General features: G+C 39.6%; 1 protein-coding gene across 1 annotated transcript in view; it reads right to left on the reverse strand.

Annotated features, from left to right (window-relative positions):
• Positions 1–23,638, reverse strand: part of gdpd5b (glycerophosphodiester phosphodiesterase domain containing 5b) — a 141,784-nt gene that overhangs the window by 96,054 nt on the left and 22,092 nt on the right. The window contains exons 6-14 of the mRNA XM_037677763.1: positions 18,283–18,376; positions 11,762–11,907; positions 9,595–9,677; positions 7,565–7,715; positions 5,658–5,879; positions 5,376–5,533; positions 5,155–5,302; positions 1,527–1,609; positions 1,012–1,026 (exon numbers count right to left, since the gene is read on the reverse strand). Coding sequence (XP_037533691.1) covers positions 1,012–1,026; positions 1,527–1,609; positions 5,155–5,302; positions 5,376–5,533; positions 5,658–5,879; positions 7,565–7,715; positions 9,595–9,677; positions 11,762–11,907; positions 18,283–18,376 — 1,100 coding nt within the window. The remainder of the gene's footprint in view (positions 1–1,011; positions 1,027–1,526; positions 1,610–5,154; positions 5,303–5,375; positions 5,534–5,657; positions 5,880–7,564; positions 7,716–9,594; positions 9,678–11,761; positions 11,908–18,282; positions 18,377–23,638) is intronic.

A 23,638-nucleotide genomic window follows, 5' to 3' on the forward strand; every position in this document is an offset into this window, starting at 1 on the left:
ATATATATATATAACAAATATATAATATATATATATAACAAATATATAATATATATATATATATATGAAAAAATAGATATATAATAAAAACAAACTACTACTTCCTACTATTCCTACTTCGTGGTTTTTCACTTATTGCGGGGCTTCAGGGTACAGATCCCCTGTGATAAACAAGGGATGACGATATACTCATATCTTCATTCTTAATTTACAGACAGTCTGTAAATTCTCTAAGCATCTACGCAAAATATTATTCTGAATAAGAATAATGAGGGCCGCGCTTTTTATAGTTGCAGCTTCGTGCACTCCGTCCATCTTTCGGACGACTGTACGTACATATTCTCGTTGTATCTTGGTGCAATGACGATACAGTTTATTCTGATTCTGATTAATCCTGGTACAAGTATTGAGAGAAACAACATGGAAGCTTTTGTAAAGGATGCTGTTTTGTTGCAGGGTGATCCATTCTTGAAGGTCTAATTAAAACATTTGAGTCAGAGCTGCTGCCTCTCAGAGGGAAGGACAGTTCAAACACAAAGACCTCCAATACACAAGTATTACTAGGTTATATAAATTTGTTCCCATAATGTTACACACTCTGAATTAATCAGCAGGACTGAACATTCAGCTGCACAGGTCGGATCAGTCAGACTTTTTAAATTTAATTAGGTCAAGAGCATCCATTAACAGAGTTAGACTAATCATGGACGCAGCTCGAAATGAAAAGGACGGGTCCAGAAATTGTTTTGATTGTTGATGAGGAAATGTTATAAATTACAACTTTCACACGGTGTGTTTGTGTTTCTAGAGGAACGAGAACTCAGATTTGGAAAGTCAGAAGAGATGAGAACAAATGATGGTGGGAGAGAGAAATCTGAAGGAACTGGATCACAGAACTGAGCAGAAACACAACGAGAGAAAAATCAAAGAGAAAAAGGTGACGGGTGGAGAGGAACAGGAAGAGGGTGAAATGAGAGTAGAGCTGGGGGTCAGGAGAGGTGACCTGGTTACCTGATCATGTGATAGCTGACAGAAGAGGCCAGAATGCAGCAGAGGACAGGAGCATGCACGTCAGGCAGAGGACGGAGACAAAAAGGGACAAAAGAAGGTGGGAGAAAAGAGAAGTCAGTTCAGAAGAAAAGCAAAGCCGAGCTAAACACACGTGTACCAGACAGTTACACGGACAATAAATAAATAAAAAGAAGCCGTCCATCCCAGAGACGTCAAGAGGACAGGAGGACGGGCCGTCCGTCTCTGGAGTCATCGCCAAAACAAACAAAACCAGTCTTCAAGAGAGAAACACAAAGAGAATCTCCTGGTTTGTGACAAAGAGAGAAAACTGCAGAAATACATTTAAACCAAATGTTCAAACATTTTCACTCTTTTTAAACTAAAAAACCAAACAAACAATAAGTTTCACTGATAAGGTCCAGCCTGAGGCGTTCACTGACAACACATCTGACATGCTGGATTATATTTAGTAGAAGTGTGCACGTTCCTGGAGAGTAGAAGTGTTTCACACTTACTTCTGTAATATGAATATTCCTATGACTGCAGCGAAGGAGACGACGTCTGCAGACACCCACATCAGACAGTATTCATTGGGCCTCTGAAATAACATGATCACCACCAGATGAGACGAACACCAACATCATCAGATCCGTCCAAAAATCTGAATATTGAACGTTTGTAGTTTTGGAGGGGAGTGTTTGTTTTTCTGGACTGGAATTAAACAGGGATGTAATAAACTTTAATGTTTGTGGTGCGAGATATGCAAGTAGGTTACCCTGTGGAGAAGAACACAGGGAGGTTTAATTTTGATTTTTGTTGCTTGTAAGAGAGGAGGAAGCAATTTTATCAACCACCAGGTGCAATGGAGGAGCCAGGGGGTGGCCATTGGTGGCCTTGGCCCCTATAAATTAATGTTTGGTCACCCAATCATTTGAGGAAACTATACTTTTAAGCAATATAAAAACCAGAAAGCCCAGTTTCCTCTTGATTGTGGTGGCTGGTTTATAAATGTATATGGTGGTGGCCATCTTGGATTTTGACCTGGCAACCTCATTTTTAAAAGGAACTTTTCTTACGTCTAGATGCAACCACACACTACAATGGAAGTCTGTACCTCACTTATTTTTCAAGTAATTCAAATCCCTCAGTGACAGGGACATTGGTGTACCTCTTGTTACAAGTTGATATCTGGGCTTTACTTTGAAATGCTCAGATATATTTTTATTTATTTAGGTAGTTTTTATCTCTACACGTGTCCTGTGCTGTCAAAATGAGTCAGGATGAGCTCAGGCTGCAGTGAAAAGCAAGTGGAAATATTGATTTTAGCTGTAATTTTCATTCATTCAACCTTTGAGATTGAGATTTGTATTTAAATAAATTGAGATTTGTATTTAAATAAAGACACCATCTAATGATCCCATTAACTTAAATAGCACCTACTTGTTTTTGTATACTTTAAATCTTTGTTTTCTAACAGGCACATCTGCAGAAATAACCCATTGTCTTATAACACTCACATTTTCCTTTAAACAAATATATATATTTTTTTCTGTCTGCTATCATAGAGCCAGGCAATCCCTTCATATAATGTTGGATGTCATTGTGAAGCTTGAGTATGGTTTTTTTTAATACAAGGCCTGAATTCCCCTAAAAATCATGATAGATGAATAAAAATCGAGTTTTCTAAGCAGCACTCATGTAAAGAAAAGTAGTGCGTTAATAAATTGCCACATTTCAACAAACTGTTTCATTTTGAAGATTTTTGAGATGAAGAATTAGAAAATATGAATTCAACATTGAATAAGTCCTCATGCCGACTCAGTCTCCCAGCATGTGCCACATATGGAACGACGCGTGTTAATCTAATGTTTACCGGACATCGCGGAGTGTGTTCACTTCACTGAGGGCGACGCCCAGCCCAGAGTTATTCTCTGTTCTTCTCAGTTTCCTCTGAATTTATAAATATACGACACCGGCCCAGTCTCCCCATCTGTCCCATCATAGGAGACCTTTGACTGACAACTTGCACAACTTTGACTTCCAGTTGTACGACAGAGTTGAGATTGCCGCGACATGTGCAGCACTGTGCGTTACCTTGATCTGCACCGTGAGTTCAAATCTGTCACTTTGGAGTATTTTGACCTCATGGGGAAAAAAAAAAAATCAGCCACATGTTACTTTTGTCCGTTTTTATTTATTAATTCTTTTTGTTTAATTTAATAAACTTTTTTTATTTTTTAAACAAAGCCTAAAATTCCATCCAATTTTAATTTTTTGTTAGAGTTTGTTCAAACACTCATGTTCCTGAGGGGAACAATCATCCACATTAAAATACACTAAATATAACTTTTTATCCCATATTTATCACATCATAAAATAATGTACTCCTCTCAGTAATGTTTATCTTTTTACATTTGTTACCGTAATTTCCAGACTATAAGACGCTACTTTTTTGACAGGTTTTGAACACTGCGGCTTAAACAATGCTGTGGCTAATTTATAGATTTTTTTTATTTTATTTTTTGGGACGGGCTTAAGAGCTTCATGCCGCCAAAACATTTAGCTTCGTCACACCGAGGCGCTCACATAGCTGCCCATGTCTCTCTTGGGGGCTGGGTCCTCGTGGCTCGTTGAGACTGCCTGTATAAATATAGTTTTTAAAACAAATATGACCAATGAAATTACCAAACAGAGCTACTGTATTTTATTTTTTAACCAGCCATGTTACAGATACCGTTCTGAAAATTAAACATTTACGGTACATATTTAATTTTACAAAAAAAAATCTCTCATGTTACAAAGTAGACACCCGCAGCTTATAGACAAGTGCGGCCTATATATGTACACTTTTTTTTTTTTATTGAGTGGGCGCGGCTTATATTCAGGTGCACGCAATAGTCCAGAAATTAGGGTACTAATCTTTCGATTTTTATACCATCACTCTGTGTGGTGCTCTGCTTTTATATTTGAAAGTCTCAGCAAAACTCCATCAAGACAGAGTTCTACTCCCCCCCACAAATACATAATTACTGGCAGTAATAAAAAGGTGTTTCACATGCATGCAGGCTGCAGAACTGAATGTTCCATGGCAGACTTCGGTTAGTTTACCCCAAAGCAGGATGTCATTAGGTGCACCATGCTCCTGCAGGTCACTTGTGTATATGGGTCAGTAAAAGCAAGAACTATTTTAGAAACTTGCTTTTCTACCATGGGTAGAATTAAAAACTAAATAAATAAAAAGAAAGAACAAATGATTAGAAAAAAACTCTGACCACCGACAGACACGAGTAAGTTTGACAGAACAGAAGGCCTCATTTTCAGCTACTGGATCTGAAGGGTCTTCACAACACCCAGGACTGGAATAAATAAAATAAAAAAATGTAATAAATAAATAAAAAGTAATACATTTTAAAAACATAATTTTGGGTATACTAATGGGGGAATTTTTGTTTTGTTTGTTCCTCCCAAAACTGCTATGTCACTTTTAAAAAAAAGTAGTAAAAAACTAAAATGGAGTTGTTGTTTTTTTAACTAAAAGACGTTTGGGCTAAAATAAAATAATTTAAAAACATATTTTTTTCCATTTCAGACTGAAATAGCTCTAAAAGACTGACTAGTTTATTGTGGAGAAAAATATTAAATTGTATTTTTAAGTGGTTAAATGAGGAGGTGGATTTTTCCCCTGAGGAACACTGTCACTTCAGGGGTTAAAAAAAGCTGCTGATCCAGTAGCTCAGTGGTCAGTGCTTCAGTCCTGACCTGAAGCTGCAGGTTCAAGCCCAGGTTGTGTCAGGAACAACCTCAGGAGTAAATGAACTAACAACTCCTTCATGCCTGCTGGCCTCCTGTGGTGACCCTGCAGAAAGGAGCAGCTGAAAGGAACTAAAAGATTTACCGTTAGATCTTTTAGCAACCAGGAACATCAGCGTACTGCGTGTTTTTCAAGTCGTCATGCTCACAACATGCACAAAGAAACAAACAGAGCTAGGGAGAGTGTTTCCATTGTCCCCTCCTCGCTCGGCAGTGGGGGATAAATTAGGGTCAAATACAAAAAAAGATGTTTTGGATTTCAGAAATATGCTTGTAGGTTTTGAAGGTCTAGGTTAGGCTCACAAAGTTTAGCAGTTCTTGTGAAGTTCTTACCATGAGCCAGACTGGATAAAGCAACTTTCTGAGGATGTGTGGGGCCTCTGAGGAGACCGAAGACACCCCGCTGCACCACAGGACCGAGAACAGCCACGGCTCGTTGACCGTGTACACGGTAAGGCTGATGTTGTTTCTGGAGAATCTCCTGAAAACAGTGATTGATTATTCATTCAGCCATCGATGATGGATCTGATGAGGTGTCAGGGTTGTGACCCTACAGGATTTCACTTGGGCTGACTTGGTTGTATCTGAGCATCAGCCTACTGATGCCGGATTTCTGCAGATCCCGTGGATCCTGTTTGACCAGCGAGGTCTGGGTGAGACCAGGTGAGGTCTGCCTGACCTGAGCTCTCTGCTCGTCAGGAGTCCACATTACCTGGAAGGAGCAGAGGACATACAGGCTCGAAGTCTGCACACAGGCTGAACACACTGAACCATCTTAAAGGTAACGTTGCAGTAAAAGTTTGGGGTTTGGAGGACAGAACCAGACCATTTCCTACCAGGTGGTGAGGAACTCCAGATTGCTGCACAGCCTGCAGTGTGTCGTTGATCCAGCTGTGGTGGCAGGGGTGCAGCGGAGGAGGTCTCTTCACCCTGAAGACCACTGAGATGTTGTGGTAGGAGGCCAGCTTCAGGAGCTGCTGCAGGCTGCACACACGCTGCCTGGCAGTCAGGTTCTTCTCCTGCTGGGACAGAGAGCTCACCGTCCAGAATGGGTCCTCCTGAAACAAGCGCACACACCGGAACGTTATTTAAATCAGTGCGAAACAACAACGATGCTCTTAGTTCAGTTAAATGAATAAATCCAGGGGTTCTGCAGAACATTTGAACACCTGCATAAAATAAAAATGTACGAAGGTTTTAATGGATTTACTCAACATTTGTTCTTCCCTTAAAACTCCAAACATCTAGCAGAACATCGACTACTTTAAACATAAGTTTTGAAAGACGTTTAATTAGATTTTTTCCTAAATCTAAAGTGACTTTATTTTACAGAGCAGAACATGTTGTAGGAGATTAAAATTAAAGAGAAGAAGACAGGCTGCTTTTAGAGCGTGCATGTTCTGTGAGCACAGCCGGTGAAAACTTGTCATCATCATCGAATCTTGTCACACCGGAGGGACAGCCATGTCTTTGTTCTGTGGTTGACCTGACTGAGATCTGCAGATGTCGCATGCAATGGACTGAACGCGAAGGTCCAGGTTCTGGGTTTGGTGACCACATTCATAGGCTGGATTTCTGGCAACCCCCATCAAGTTGGTTTGGTCTTTCTGATGCCAGTTCTTGCTCAAGTCAGAGCTCATTCTTCTCTCTGTAGTCTACTTCCTTTAGTCGGTTTTCCCAGGTTTTGTGCTGGTTCGGTGCTCTATGGTTGTTCCAAACCTTTCCAGTGGTTCATTCTGTATTTTCTGGGAGTTCTGTTTATTGGTAGACTTGTGGATGTTAAAGAACTTTCTTCTGGGTTTTAAACGTACCGGGGATGGTGTAAGTTGGTGCCACATTTATCAGTTTTCTTTCGTCTGTTTTATTGATGGTCTCTCTTCATATTGCAGGTGGAGCCTGTATTAAAGCGGTCATTTCTAACAAACCCAAAACCTGGCCTGGACCGACCCTAATCTGGGTCGGGCCGGGCCAGTCTCGGGCTTGATGCGGTTTTATGAATCATACATCCCAAAGAAAACTAAATAATGCACAATATAAAATTGTGTTCATCTACTTGTTGAGGAGGACGCAGGTCGGTCTGACCGGCCCGTTTAAAGAGGTTTTAAAAAAGTCATGTTAAGCTCAGATGGACACCCGTCGCCGGCCGCACGCACCCACTGACTCGCTGGTTGAAATGGACTTGCGACCTGTCCAGGTTGTCCCCCACCTTTCATACAGTAACAGCTGGACATGTGCACCAGTGACCCCCGCTACCCAAAAAGGAAGAAGCGAGTAAAGATAATGGATGGATGGATCAATCAGCTGATCACCGGCTGCGTGCGTCTCCACACCTGCTCTCATCTGCGGTGAAGAAAGTAGCAGCATCTACAAAAGCCGAAGCGAGCAGCACGTTCAATTAAATTAGCCTTGTTCTATATTTGTCCAAATAATTTTGCTCTAAAAATATTTTTGTATATCTGTACAATAGCCTTTCTTTAGAGTTGATTTTTTTAGGCTATTTGTTTTGCATGTTAATATTTGGTGACTGGTTAATAAACATACATCTTATATCTTCCTTTCATTATGCATCTGAAATGCAGGAACTCAAATGAGAGCCTTCTGTTTGCTAACCCTAACCTTACAGTGACTCGTTAAGGTCAAACGGTCAGGTTAGTGAGGACCCTGTGGGCTCTGACACACATTCCCCCACACTCAGTCAAACCTGTGGAATAAACTTTTAATTGAGCTGGTTTTGGAGACGGACCTTAAGGAACCACTGTCCTGCGTTGAGCTGCTGCAAGTCGGTCCAGTTGAAGAACGAGGCTTCGTCCGTCCGTCTGTCTGGAAACACTTTGGCCACATCTGTGGTCCTCCGCAGGTCCAGGTCGTGCATCAGGAACGGTACGCCATCAACACTAATGATCAGAAGAGTTAGGAGACCAGAACATTTAAATCAACTTTACGAGAAGCAGAGTTTATCCTCTTTATTAACTATTTGTTTTTGAATAAAAAATATGGTAATTTATCTTTAGCTGAAGAAAACTACATTAAAACATTAAATACAAGCAGAAAATGACCAATTGCTGCTTGATTTTAATAACGAACCTCCTGTAAGTTCAGTTTAAAATGTAAAACTGAAGAAACTGGACTTCCTGTAAATGAATATTTGATATCCACATAACCAGTGCTAAAAACAGCTCCTTATTTGAATACCTGCTTTAGTGTGAGCATGAACACACACCAGAAAACTACAAACAAACAAGAAGAGGGTTAGCAGCTGGAGAAAAAAACAGCCAAACGACCGAACATCACTGGCATTTGGGGGGGGGGGGGTGTTGACACACAAAGGTTATAAAGAGCAAGGAAGGACTTGTCAGAACATAAATAAACTGTCCTGCAGGCCACATGTCAAACAAGAGCTGTAATAAACTCTAAAACTGTCTTTATAAGACACCTGGAGGTGTTCAGAAGAACAAACAATTGTGACCCTTTTGGCTTTCCATAGATCACTGCTGCAGATCACCAGGAACCTTTCCAACCTTTGCACCACGGATCATAATCTGCACGTGCACGAGTGACCATTTACAGCCAGGATTCATCTTCATCCTGGTCTCTACGGTTTCCACAGGCTTCTCTGAGCTCAGCACCTCCTGTTTACCTGCTGAGACCATAAACTGTCTCCTGACAGCTGGTTCTCTCAGTTAGTGCTCGACGCTTCATTAAAAAGCAGGTTTGGATGTTATCTTTGTTGAAAAACACCTTTATTCATTACAGTGTATCAGCATAAAGGAATGAAGCAGAAAAAACATGCTGGTCTTCAAATAAAAACATCAACACTAAATTATTTGACTGTGGGTTTTAAATCAGCTCATCGTACGCCGGCCTCTAAATAACAATTTTAAAATCTGAATGTTTATGAATCATTCTCGTCATTCACATCCGGTTTTCTTCCGTAAATTTTTCGTGACGTAACTTGTCCCTATTGAACTTGTAAAAAAAAAAAAAAAAAACGTTCAATACAAAACTTGTCCCTCAGTTTTTGTTCCGTTTCACCAATTTATGAATCAAAACATTCAGCTCATTCAGGACGTTCCTGCTGTGACTTTAGGCATTTGTGCAGTTCCTACTTTTTCAAACATTTAGCTTTTTCAGCCATGTTTTTCTCATTGAAAACAAATGCAGCTTCAGATACTTACTGCCATTTAAAACCTTTACTGCTCATTTCAGCCTTTGTTCTGGTTCAGCTTCTTTCAGCTACTTTATGCTAATTTCAGCTTTTTCTACTTTTTTTAGCTACTTTCATCTGATTTAAGCTGTTTGTGCTCTGTTAAGCTTCTTTCTTTTAATTTCAGCTTTTTTGTTTTCCTTTTAGCTTCTGCTAATTTCAGCTTTTGGGAGATATTATCGGCTTTTAAAATATAAAATAAATTAATTTAGCCTTTTTTGCTTTATTCTAATATATTTATTTTTTCTTCTTTCAACTTCTATCTGCCTATTTAAGCTTATTCTTATTTCTGCTCTATTCAGCTTTTTCTACAAATTTCAGCAAATGTCAACTGTTCAAGTTCAGCTCACATCAACAGTTTAGAGATTAATCCTTTTCAGCTGGTTTCAGCTTCTTCAGCAGCTTTTAGCTGAAATCATTCAGCAGTAAGCACTCACGCTGTGTTTCACATGAAATGATTCTCGTTATCGATGAGCTAAAACAGGAAGAGGCAAAATCTATAGAGATTAAAGAAATGTTATCTTTGTTTGGCTTCGATGCGTCGCCGTATTGATCGTTGGATTGTGTACCTGAGAGTAACGTCAGCCTGAAGTCCGGTGACGTTCATCTGCAACGCTCGCTGAAAAGACCACAGCGTGTTCTCTGGAGCGAGCTGCACACACACAGACACACACACACACAGTTTAAAGTTAAACAATGACTCATTTTAAAAAGGGCGGCTTGTTTTCAGAGTTAGAACACGTTAATATTTTATTAAGCACGTGAAACAGGCCACAGGAATGTGTGGATGAGGAAGGTCAGTGCTGTGGATTGCTCTTTAACTTGGTTCAAGGCTCGGATCAATAAAAAGCATCACTTACTAGAATAACATCTTCCTCTGAGACCCTGAGAGTCGAGCTGCTGATGGGGAAACATGGCAAAGGAATGCTGCAATGATCAATACAGAGTGATTCTGGGAAACTGAGTACCGCCAGGGTTTGTTTTATCCCTCACAGCCATTCAGAGACACTCCTAATTTTAGTTTCCACTGAAAGATCGATGCTGCTGCAGAAATACCACAGAAAACTGGGTGTGGTCCTAACTGAACTGCTTTCGTTTTCCTTCCAGTGGGTTGAATAACTCATCAGGATGTGTGGAAAAAACATAAATCATTGTCCAGCAATCAAACTGATCCACAGTTTATTAAATAAAGTAGCAAGCGTACAGCCTACAGCACATTATACACCGTTAGCAATGTACGGAACAAGCAAAGACCTTGTTTTAACTTTGACCTCGAGTTGTGACCTTGATGGACATGCACTGAACCATAATACTTCAACAGGCGCATCTAAAATGTGTTTCAGTAAACATAAAATTATATTTATAAAGAAAAATTTTAAAATATCTCTACGATAATAAAATGGTTCTTAAGTCACTAAATTAAAAGTTTTAATTCCTGATGGTTAAAAACATACATTTAAATATATCTCATGTTTTAGACCAAGGCTATTCAACTGGCAGCCCATGGGCCACTTCCAGCTCATGAGTGACTTCAGTCCGGTTCAGCAACGAGTCCATGAAAATAAAATATATACCATACTTTCCGCCCTACAAGTCGCATCAGTCCAAATATGTCTAATAAAGTGGAAAAAAACATAAATATGTCGCTTCGCCGTATACATCGCATCTATTATGCGCCACTGCAGACAACCCAGAAATGTGGGCCGGTGTTGTGCCAAAAATCGATTGGCTGCCAAATGGCAGCTGTGGGAGCGTGCATGGGAGGACTTTAACAAGAATTTAACTAGATTAACACTTAAAACAATTATTTGTTTGCTCAAAATTATAGTAAAGGTGTGTCTCAATCTACCTTTTACTTAATAAATGCACTTTGACGGTCAAATCAGCTGCATTTCAAAAGCCGATATGCGGAAGTAGGAACGCACAGAGTTGCTGTGCATTTCTTCGAAATTTAACCAGCTTAAAAACAATTATTTGTTTGCTCAACATTATAGTAATGTTTAACTTTTACTTAATAAATGCACTTCAATGGTCAAATTAGCTGAATTTCTCTGGGGCGACGCAGCGAAATGAAGCTGATTGACTTGCTCCAAGCGAGCTGGATGAAAGTGGCTGACTATGGCAAGCCGATTGTGTCATTAATAGCCACTTTTAACTATTGCATGACATGATGGCATGCCATACTACTCGAATGCCATCTAGTGGCTGAAAATGGTAGTGTTCAATATTTTCAGTCAGAATGAATGAAAACGGTCATATCTCAGCCAAAAATTGGTTTATAAATATGGGGAAAAAATCCATAAATACATTGCTTCGGCGTATAAGTCGCAGGGTGTGTAAATTATGCAAAAAACTGAAACTTATAAAACAAAAAATACAGGTTCTGGGTTTGGGTTTTGTTTATTGCATTTATGATGCAATGCAGCAAAATAAACATATTTAAAAAGGTAACAGATCATTGTAATACTTGGTTTATTTACATAATGACTAACTGCTGGATGTCCGGCCCCTGAGCTGCTGGTTTTCAGAAACTGAGTCCCCCTGAGCAGTTTCGTTGAATAACCCTGTTTTAGACCATTCCTCTCATTCCTGGGGCAGCAGGAGCTCTCTGGACTTCCTGTGCCAACTTTTTCAACCGTCTCTTAAAACCACAGAGATGCTTCGCTCGGAGAACTCAAAGTGTGTGACGGTGTAAAACAGCTGAACATTTAAGGAGATAAACATGCGTGGACTCACCATGGGGGCTCCCTGGTGGCCGAAGACCTCTGGTCGTGGTTTCAGGGTGCTGGGGTCCATGATGCAGGGGGAGGTGAGGTAGAGCGGCACCACGTAAAGTCCTAATAACACGCTGAGATAGAGCAGAACAACCACCACCTGGAACACTGGCAGAACACAAAACAACACTTTTTACCAGTCGGTGCAAGACATTTGTTCAGATTAGCTGGTATTCATTTAAAAAGGAAAAGAAGATGCAAGGATGTAACAATATTTTCACCATTTCTGCTACTCAAAAATATTAGTTTCTTATTTTTTAAATATTTTTCTGAAATCAAAGCAGTGAGAGTCTTCTGTGAGTAAATGTGTGCCTCATCTGTGACTGGAATTATCACCTAGTAATAAACAAGCGGTGCGCCGATGTCTCTGAGAGATTTGAATAATTAGTGTTTGTAGTTGTGGAGATGTGTTTTTCTTGACAGGAATTGAACAGAGCATGAAAGTAAACCTTAATGTTTTTGGTGCAAGGAATTCAAGTGGGTATGAGTTACACTGTGGAAAAGAACAGAGGGAGTTTTTTTTCTTCTTTGAGGCGGTGCAGAGTGATGGATCCTGTATGATCAAGGTCAGTGGTTTACAGTGGTGCTCTAAAGTTTGTGAACCCTTTACAATTTATAGTTCTGCACAATTATGACCCCAAACTTCAGCTTTTCACACATTCTAAAAATAGATAAAGAGAAACAAGTTAAACAATGAGAGAACAATATTATACTTGGTCATTTATTTATTGAGGAAAATGACCAATATTACATATTTATGAGTAGTAAAAGGATGTGAACCTTTGCTTTCATCATCTGGTGTGACCCCTCTTGTGCAGCAACAACTGTAACTAAACATTTCCAGTAACTGTTCATCAGTCCTGCTCACCAGCTTGGAGGAATTTTAGCCCAGTCCTCTGCACAGAACAGCTTCAACTCTGGATGTTGGTGGTTTCCTCACATTAACTGCTGCTTCAGGTCCTTCCACAACATCTGGATTGGATTAAGGTCAGGACTTTGAATTGGCCACTCCAAAACATGAACTTTATTCTTCTTGAACCATTCTTTGGTAGAACGACTTGTGTGCTTATGGTCATTGTCTTGCTGCATGACCCACCTTCTCGAGATTCAGTTCATAGACAGATGTTCTGACATTTTCCTCTATAAATCTCTGATATAATTCAGAATTCATTACTCCATCAATGATCAAGCCGTCCTGGTCCAGAGGCAGCAAAATGGGCCCAAACCACAACACTACCACCACTGTGTTTCACAGATAGGATAAGGTTCTTATGCAGAATACAGAGTTTATTTCTCCAAACACAACACTTTTCATTTAAACAAAAAAGTTCTATTTTGTCTCATCCGTCCACAAACATTCTTCCAACAGTTTTCTGGCTTGTCCACGTGATCTTTATCAAACTGCAGACCAGAAGCAATGTTCTCTTTGGAGACCAATGGCTTCCTCCTTCAACCCTGCCATGACACCATTGTTGTTCAGAGTTCTGATGGTGGACTCATGAACATTAACATTAGTCAATGTGAGAGAGGCCTTCAGTTGTTAGAAGTTACCTTGGAGGTCCTTTGTGACCTCGGCCACCATTACACACCTTGGTCTTTGTTGGTTGACCACTCCTGAGGAGGGTAACAATGGTCTTGAATCTCCTTCATTTGTACACAATCTGACTGTGGATTGGAGGAGTCCAAACACTTTAGAGATGTTTTGTAACATTTTCCAGCCTGATGAGTGTCAACAACTCTTTTTCTGAGCTCCTCAGAAATCTGCTTTGTTCCTGCCAGGATCCACTTCCACAAATATGTTGTAAAGAGCAGACTTTGATAGATCCTGTTCTTTAAATCAAACAGGGTGTCCACTCACACCTGATCACCACCACATTGATTGAAAACACCTGACTCTAATTTCACCTTCAAACTAACTGCTAATTCTAGAGGTTCACATAGTTTAAAAACTCACAAATATGTAATATTGGATCATTTTCCTCAATAAATAAATGATCAAGTATAATAATATTGTCCCATTTAGTTAACTGGGTTCTCTTTATTTTCTATAGGGTTTAGGTCTGGAGACTGGCTAGGCCACTCCAGAACCTTGATATGCTTCTTACAGAGCCACTCCTTGGTTATTGTGGCTGTGTGCTTCAGGTCATTGTCATTTTGGAAGACCCAGCCACGACCCATCTTCAATGCTCTAACTGAGGGAAGGAGGTTGTTCTCCAAAATCTCACAATACATGGCCCCGGTCATCCTCTTCTTAATACAGTGCAGTCGTCCTGTCCCATGTGCAGAAAAACACCCCCAAAGCATGATGCTTCCACCCCCATGCTTCACAGTAGGGATGGTGTTTTTGGGATGGTACTCATCTTTCTTGGTCCTCCAAACACAGCGAGTGGAATTAAGACCAAAAAGTTCTATTTTGTATTTATATTTTGTTTCTATTTCTATTATCTGACCACACAACTTTCTCCCATGATTCCTCTGGATCATCCAAATGGTCATGGGCAAACTTAAGACGGGCCTGGACGTGTGCTGATTTAAGCAGGGGAACCTTCCGTGCCAAGCATGATTTTAAACTATGACGTCTTAGTGTATTACTCATAGTAACCTTGGAAACAGTGGTGCCAGCTCTCTTCAGGTCATTGACCAGCTCCTCCCGTGTAGTTCTGGGCTGATTCCTCACCTTTCTTAGGATCATTGATACGCCACGAGGTGAGATCTTGCATGGAGCCCCAGTCCGAGGGAGATGGACAGTCATGTTTAGCTTCTTTCATTTTCTAATAATTGCTCCAATAGTTGATCTTTTTTCACCAAGCTGCTTGGCAATTGCCTCCTAGTCCTTTCCAGCCTTGTGGAGGTCTACAATTTTGTCTCTGGTGTCTTTGGACAGCTCTTTGGTCTGAGCCATGTTAGTAGTTGGAGTCTTACTGATTGTGTTGGGTGGACAGGTGTCTTTATGCAGCTAACAACCTCAAACAGGTGCTTCTAATTTAGAATAATAAGTGGAGTGGAGGTGAACTTTTTAGAGGCGGACTAACAGGTCTTTGAGGGCCAGAATTATTGCTGATTGGCAGCTGTTCAAATACTTATATGCAGCAGTAACACACAAATAAATAATAAAAAAAAAAAATCATACATTGCGATTTCTGGATTTTTTAATTTTTTTTTTAGATTATGTCTCTCACAGTGGACATGCACCCAAGATGAAAATTTCAGACCCTTCCATGATTTCTAAGTGGGAGAACTTGCAAAGTCGCTGGATGTTCAAATACTTATTTTCCTCACTGTATATATAGTGGCAGCCATCTTGGATTTTGACGTAGCAACTCTATTTTCGCTAAGTGACGTCTTTTACACATACATGTAGCCACAAACCAAAATGGAAGTTGGCACCTCACTTATTTTTCCAAGTTATTATACTCAAAATGTACAGACAGACAGAGGGGACTTCCAACTCCTCTGGGCTCCATGTGGGGGACAAAAATTAATTCCCATCATTAACAGTCACAGCCAACAGTTAGGACACTTTTGAGTTATAATTACAAGCTTTAACTTTGGCTCTCCTGAGCCGATCTCAACTTTTGAACCTAATCCAGACATCTCTCGCTGAATGATATTAGAGCACGATGTGTTGTTGATCTTGAGTCAATGGTTTTAGGTCAGCTGTGCTGTAATGTGGTTGCAGTAAAACATGATGTAACGACATGTCAGCGGTGTGGAAGAGTTTTAAAACAGGAATACAGAACAGCAGTGCCTGCTTACACCAATGTTTAATTTGTGTATTTCCCAAGGCAGTAGTGACGGAGCTACAGTCTATAAGAGTAATTTATTCTAACTTTAATAATAATAATAATAATGTCATCACAATGTCAGCACTGTATGTTTCCATACAATGGCGAAATTAGTCTCTGCATTTAACCCATCCACCACCAGGTGGTGCAGTGGGCAGCTATTGAAAGCGCCCGGGGGACATTTTGGGGATTAGACGTGCTGCCCAGAGACGCCACGTGATGTGCAGTGACTGGGGATCGAACCTGGGACTCTCGGGTCCCAAGCCGGCTGCCCTGCCTAAATCTAAATACTAGGCTAAACACACCGTTTCACCTCTTAAAGCTAACATTGTTAGGTAGCAAACTGTAGAAAAAGATAAGAGACAAGTTTCTTCAGGACAGAGATAAGGCACAAAGGATTACACAACAGCCGAGTTTATCCCTCACTACTGTTCAGCACATCACACACACACTGACACATGGCTGCTTAGAAAAAGTTCAACACCTGCACATTTTTTTAAAAACAACAACCTGAGGAACACATTTTCTTTATCACAATTAAGAGCTACAGAGATGTCAAGCACATGATGGTATTAGGTTTAATATATTTATTGTGCCAATGGTCTGAAATCTGTAACAACAATGAAAATGCAGATTGAGCCTTCCCATCCACTGACCCTTAATCTTAAATGGATTGTATTTATATATCACCTTTCTATTTTATCAAGATACTCAAAGTGCTTTACACTACAATCTGTGCCCTCATTTACCCATTCATACAGCACTCTACTAGAATAATCAGAGCTTTATCACGTTCACACACCAATGGGACACACAATGGAGGCAATGAGGGGTTCAGTGTCTTGCCCAGGGACACTTCGGCATGTGACTGCTGGTGGATTCGAACCCCCAAACTCTTGCATTGGAGGATGACTGCTCTAACCAGTCAGCCCCAAATGACTCAATTCAATATCTGGGACCAAAACAACTTCATTGTGACACCTCTAAGCTCGTAACAGAAACCACAGTCCTGCCTGTGTGAAAATAAACACGAAGCTGCAGTGAACAGCTTGAAACATCTGAAGATAAACTCTGCCTCTCAGAGCGTTTAAAGCTCGTTCGTCTGATTTATTAAATCTGTTCAGCGCCTCACGGATCAGAACAGTTCCATCAGTCCTCAGGAAGACTGTCCAGTCCAGGTCTGAGGGAGAGTGGCTGCCAGTGTGCCACACACACACACACACTGGAGCATATGTAGACAGTGTATGACCTGAGGGTCAAAAGTGGCCCATGGACAATCTCCATCTAGTCCCCAATATCTTTAATTGAAAAGAAAATAACTTTTTAAAAGTTGATGAAATCCTGCATTTTATCAATGAAACTTAAGGGAGCTTAAATAAAACTCTTTCGATCCGCTGGCCCGGGTCGTGCATCAGGAATGGTACGCCATCATCGCTAATGATCAGAAGAGTTAGAAGACGTGAACATTTAAATAAACTCTAACATTTTACAAACAGGAGAGTTTCTCCTGTTTAAATAACTATTGGTGTTTTAAAATTCATATCAGCAAAAGGTTGTTATAGTTAGAAATAAGACATCTAAAACTTCTAAAAATGACTTTCAATATAAGCAAAAAAGGATAAATTGCTGCTTGGTTTCAATATTTAACAAACTTCCTCCTGTAAGTTCTCGTTGGCACATACAACTGAAGAAACAGGACTTCTTGTAAATGAATATTTACACATTCTCTACAGTTTTAAGTCTGTTTGCAAAAGATTTTTAGGAAAGTTGGAAAACAATGACCATGTTTTGCTTTTCTGGGACACCTTGTTTGAGTCGTAGAATCTCAAATATCTTGTGTTTAGGTTTAATTGGTTAAACAATGTGTAGTTTAGATCATATGTGTCAAACTCAAGGCCCAGGGGCCAAATGTGGCCCTCGTTGAATCTTATCTGGCCCCCAAGATGATATGTTGAACATAAAATACTTCTATCTCTTGAATTTTTTCAGTCATCTTTGATTATGATGTTGAAAGCACAACAGAGAACGTCAGAGGAGACCAGTCAAACTCTTGTTGAGGAACCTGTGACCAAAAAAAGATGTTGGGTATCTGATTTGAGTTCATGTAGTTTCTGGAATTGGCCCTTAGTTTGAAAAAGGTTTTAATGTTGGCCCACTTTTGTAAGAGAGTTTGACACCCCTGGTTTAGATGAAACTTTTATAAAACATGAGATTTTGTTGTTTAATTAATATTGACATAGATCAAAGACTGGGTAATACATTATGTTTTCTAAGTTATGCCCAACAGTTCTCTATTGTGGAAGACATTTCGATGTCACTAATAAATTGTTTGGAGACTTTAACGAACATTTAGATTTATTCTAATTATTTAATGATTTGTTAAAATGTTGGGCTAAAATACATTTACTCCATGTTTCCAGGACAGCCTTCACTTTAGCTTGGATGATAATGTTTATGAGTTTCAGGGAAATCTCCCTGCAAACACAAGGTGTCATGCTGCTCAGCGCCTGCACTAACACTGCATTTAGGTTCTGTTAAGTTCGGTTTGCAATGAGCATGAAAACCACATGAAACTAAACGATTTGTATTTTTGGACATACTAAATATAACATTTCTGTGTCTTCTGTGTGTGCGCTGCCTGGCAGACAGCATCATTGTGTAAAAATAACTTAAATTTGTGCTGCATAAACAAACCTACTTGTTTTTTCTGCTCTGGCGACTTGTCCGGCCACAATCCAGGACAGCGCTGTGACAGCAGCGAGGGCCCCCAGGTGCAGGAATGGACCTGTCGCCTGAACAGAAACACTGTTATAGACTTGTGGAGACAAAAGAAAAAACATAAAGTTTTGATCCAGACAAGAGAAAGTTTACACAGGTACAGAGTAGGGCTGCAACAACGAATCGATAGTCGATAAAAATCGATGATTAAAAGCGTTGGCAACGAATTTCATTATCGATTCGTTGTGTCGCGCGATTATGCGTCTTTCACGGCACTGCAGATTCGTTTCGTTTTGTTCACGAGCAGTTCATTGACAATGCTGACTGACTGAATAAAGTTTGAACAAAAAAAAAAAAACTCCGCAGCGCGAGTTGAACAGAGCGAGGCGGTGTTTTCAAAGGGACATAAGTAAATTTTACAAATGACCAACGCAGAGAAAACTGTTCGACCCAAGTCCTCTAAAGTGTGGGAGAACTTCAAAGATAAAAAATGAGAAACATGCTGCTTTGAAAATCGCCGACACGACACGAGAGAACTGTAGTAGAACATACGCATGATATATATTCATACTGTTAGAACGGATTCTTTCATTTTTCTGGACTGTATAATAACGTGCATCTGAATTTAATAAAATGTGGACGTGAGACGTTAATTATCTTTGACTCACCAACGACAGTGGGTCATTTATTAACAGAATCAAGTTTAACACATCACACATTTACATTAATTGGCAAAAATTGAAAATAACGACAGCTTATTAATCAGTTTACAGGAAGTAAACAATGCAGCGATTGTTCTCACTTCCAGTAGTACAACAGATTATTAACCACACGGCGGTGATTGAAAAACTTTGCTTCGGACATTTCTAAAAATATCTGGATTAATTTCTTAGCAGACAGAAGAGTTTAAAGATTGAAGTTTAGAGGGAGGGAGATGGTGTGTGTGTGTGTGAGTGAAAAGTGTTGGACAGAACGACACCCTCCATTCGACCCAGCTTTCCTCGGTACGCTCGGTAGTCAACTCGACTCATTACCTCTCTGACGATGAATCAGTGAAAGCGGAGCTCCGGTTACGCTACCGGTCCAGCGTCTCCGTAGGATGGCAGAGAACCGTCCGGAGTGGTGACGCGACTTCGTCAACAACAGTTCAGCTCACGGTGGACTCACATGAGTGGAGTCCTTCAGAAGTTCCACTCAGAGGTGGAAGATGTCATAATTCCAAAAGACTCGGAAGAGCTTTTAATCATGGCTGGACTTCTGTTCTCCCAAACGACTGGAGCTGCAAAAACTCTCCACCCGACTCCAACTCGAGGTGGAACCTCTTGCAGAACTCTCCATCTACTCCAACTCGAGCCAGACTCAACTTACTGCAACTTACTGCTGAACCTTGGTTGAACTAGGAAGTGCCAACATTTAAAGAAAGCTCACTTCCGGTTCATTTGAGAACTTTCTGATTGGTCGATTGACCAAAACAGAGGTGTGTTTTGTGATGTAAGGTGTTATGAAAATTCAAGGAAAAAGATTAAGATTGTTTAAGAACAGGCAGAAGATTGTTATGAAGAATTCAGACTTCGTGGAGTCACTTCTCCAGTATCTTGCTGTAAAAGTTAAACATGACATTTCTTTTTCAGTAAACTTGCAGTTGACCGAAACTTGAACTTTGACCAACTTACACACTTGCTCACTGAAGACAGAAAATCAGACAATGCATCATTAACCTGATTTCTTCTTTGAATGAGGATTAAGAATCATTATTACTTTTTCACAGTTAATAAAAATGAGTAGTTCACTTCAACATTTAAACATTGTTTGAACTAACACAATTTGATTATCAAACATTTGTAAAATGGTAATGATAATAGAAAGTAGTCTTCTTTTACTTGATCAATTCAAGAAAGAAAGTCTCAGGATGGGTCAACCTGTATTTCTGGATGCAAATCAATGAAATGACAAGTTCTGTCCCATATGGTCCTTAAGGTCAAGGTTTTGACATCAGGCCTAGTTCACTACAGAACCACGGAGATAAACGTAAACATGTCGGAGTCACGAGGAGGAAGAAGGAGCTGCAGCAGATACATGTTTCACTCCCAACTCGTGTTGCAGGTGAGTCTCTACAATTTAACACTTTGTTCGGTTTCAAGAGAGAAAATGTAACGTCAGTCTGTCTGGTAGATGAAGCTGTTTGTTTGTTTGTTTTCTGATTAATGACGTGAGAGAACGTGTGTTAGTTTTTATTTAATTTAATTGGTACACGCAGTGTTTAAATGTGATTTATAAATAAATCTAACACAAAGATAATAATTTAATGATTAAGCTTCAACTTTTAATTTGCTGGCAAAGTCTGAAGACAATGCAGGTATGGCAGGATGAATTGCATTTAAACAGGAATTAAAGTAATTTATTACATCTACTCAAATGTGTGTAATTAAGTATTTTATATGTGTGTGTGTGTGTGCGTGTTTAATTCCTCTTTGAGCTACTTTTGCCTGAACCTAACACTAAGTGAAACAAGGAATGTCTTGAGTTGCTGTAAATTATGCTATAATAATTATAATGAATAATGTAACACCACCACCTGCACATTCATCCGTTAGCCCACTACTGTACAAACTGTACACATAATCTACTATCTCCTGTTCATAAGTACTCATAGTATATAATATATATATATATATTTATATAGCTGTTTATACCCCTTCATATTATAACCTGTTCATAGTCTGTACACTCACAACCTGTATATATTTATACCTATAGCATATTCAAAGCAACTTACTGTATATTGTACTATATATATCTACCAATTTATTTTTCTTGCTAAGCACTTCTGGATAGATGCAAACTGCATTTCGTTGCTTTGTACCTGTGACATGTGCAATGACAATAAAGTTGAATTCTATTCTATAATACATATTTACTGTCTCATTCCAGAAAACAACAACAAACAACAACATCCTTCATGATGGACAGACATCATGGACACCACAGCAGCAGCTGTCTTCACTGAAAGATCCTTAAATGATCGTCACTAACACAAGGCCTCTGTCGATGGTTGAAGATGAAGGCTTCACTACAATAATCCACACTTTTAATCCAGGTTACACTCTTCCCTGAAGGACACATTTTACAAAGTAGCTACATATTGTGCAGGTATAAAGCATACATTCGTATATATTTTTGTGCACATTTATTTTTGTAAGCTATTTGACTAACTTTTATATTATTTATTCAATATTTTACCAACAGAATAGTCAAATAGCAACCTGTTGTTTGTGTAAATTGCTATGTCAGTCAAATGTTAAATTTTGGAATAAAGGGGTGGAAATTAAAACGTGTTTTTTTTTTCCTTCGAATTATCGATTAATCGAAAAAAATAATCGGCCGATGAACCGATTATTGACATAATCGTTAGTTGCAGCCCTAGTACAGAGACTATACCAGGCACGGGCAAACCCCGGCCTGCGGGCCATATACGGCCAATTGGGCTTTTTAATTGGCCCGCCGAAATTGTCCAAAATTTGGACAAAAATAAATAAATAAACAAATATATATATATATATATATATATATATATATATATATCTGTTTGTAAGTTTTGTTTTTGACGTGCTGCACGTTTCTGCACGTTTGCAGCTTAATAATAAAAACTAAGTTTAGTTTTTCCTGTGACTTATTTGCTGTATGATAAATGGTGGGAGCATAATATATGCTCCTAATGTTTTGTTGGTCTTTTTTTTTTTGTAAATAATGACCTTTTTTGCAGTTTTATTTATTTATTTATTTTTGTATCTTTAGATCCTATGATGTCATCAAGTACTCGAGTTCTACTCGAGTTTTATTATGTTAATGTCGAGTTTAAAAATTATGTAGTCGTTCAACCCCTAGTTCTAACATATAATCTGAATTAGTGGCTGCTTGAGTGGTGCAGAAGGTGGAATTGCCCATAATTAATAGCGTCCCGGCGGCTGTTATTGCGCTGGGGTGTAACATCACACAAACACTCCATCCATCTGTTCCTGGCCCAGCCCTTCGCTCCAATTTTAGAACTCGGTGTGGCCCGCGAGTCCGAAAGTTTGCCCACCCCAGGACTATACCATAACACATCTGCTTTTCCATGTGTGAATAAAAGCTGAATAAGAAAGACAGAAAGACAGCGTCATAGAAACACCATCTTTATCTGGTCCTTAGGCAGTTACAACAATATACCGAGATAATCTGTGCAATGTGAAGAGAGAGGAACTGTCTCCTCTCACAGTCCTGGCAGTGCAACAATCTCATGGATGTAATATGAACAGGTCTGTAATAAAAACTCATAGATGAGGTTGTTGATCGTCATTAGATCAATGCAGACAGAGACATGTCAGCACAGTAAAACTGAAATGTCTCATTTTACAACCTTAAATAAAGAAAATGCACCATAAAGCCATAAAAGTTCACCATCAGAAGTCATCTTTGTTGGGTTTGTTGCATTTATTGTGCTTGTTGTGTTTGTCATGTTTCAGAATCAGAATGTTTCATCATCATTGTACCAAGATACAACGAGAATATGTCCATGCAGTCATCTGAAAGATGAGCCGAGCGCACATAGCTGCTGCTCTTTAAGAGTGCAGCCTCTTATCCTTTTCAGAATACATTTTTTAATATAGAAAAAGGGACAAAGTCATGAGGAGAGGATAGTGGCATTACAAGAAAGATCTCTTCACACCTTGTCCTAACAGAACGTGATTTAAGACATCAAAAAACTCTGCCAGCAGCACATTTATGAACACGTTACATGTGCATTTGACGACAAGGTGGTCCATGAAGCACTAACAGATCCATTGTTCTGATAAGATGATGGTCAGCCAGCACAGTTCTGATAAGCCTCAACAGAAGTTCGGGGTGGGGGTGGGGGGTTGCGATAGATTAAGCTTTTTTGTTGTTTACACATTTCCCAGGAGAAAGTGATAAGTCGGCCTGTTTTCGAGGCCAACAAGGGAAGTCAGATTCAGATAAGCCACAATTGTTGATTTATTCAGGCAGACTATTTTTCTTGTCATCCTTGAGTCTTACTGACACTTTCAAGATCCGAAATGGCCAGATTAGGGTGCATTCTACTGTTCTGTGATTATGAGCCTCTCCAAGGTCATTTCATGCTGGCGAGTCCCAAAGCTGCAGGTGGCCTGCGATTCAAATCACTTCCATCTTACGGTTTAGCTCGTAAATCAGCTGATTTTGAGTCCTCAAAGCACGAAAAAAACCTTCAAATAGGCAGCAGCATTTATAGTGCTTTGCTGCATTTATAGTGCTTTGCTGCATTTATTGTGCTTTGCTGCATTTATTGTGCTTTGCTGCAT

The sequence above is a fragment of the Nematolebias whitei genome, chromosome 6 (genome assembly GCF_014905685.2).
Source record: "Nematolebias whitei isolate Nwh7 chromosome 6, NemWhi1, whole genome shotgun sequence".
Classification (NCBI taxonomy): Eukaryota; Metazoa; Chordata; class Actinopteri; order Cyprinodontiformes; family Rivulidae; genus Nematolebias; species Nematolebias whitei.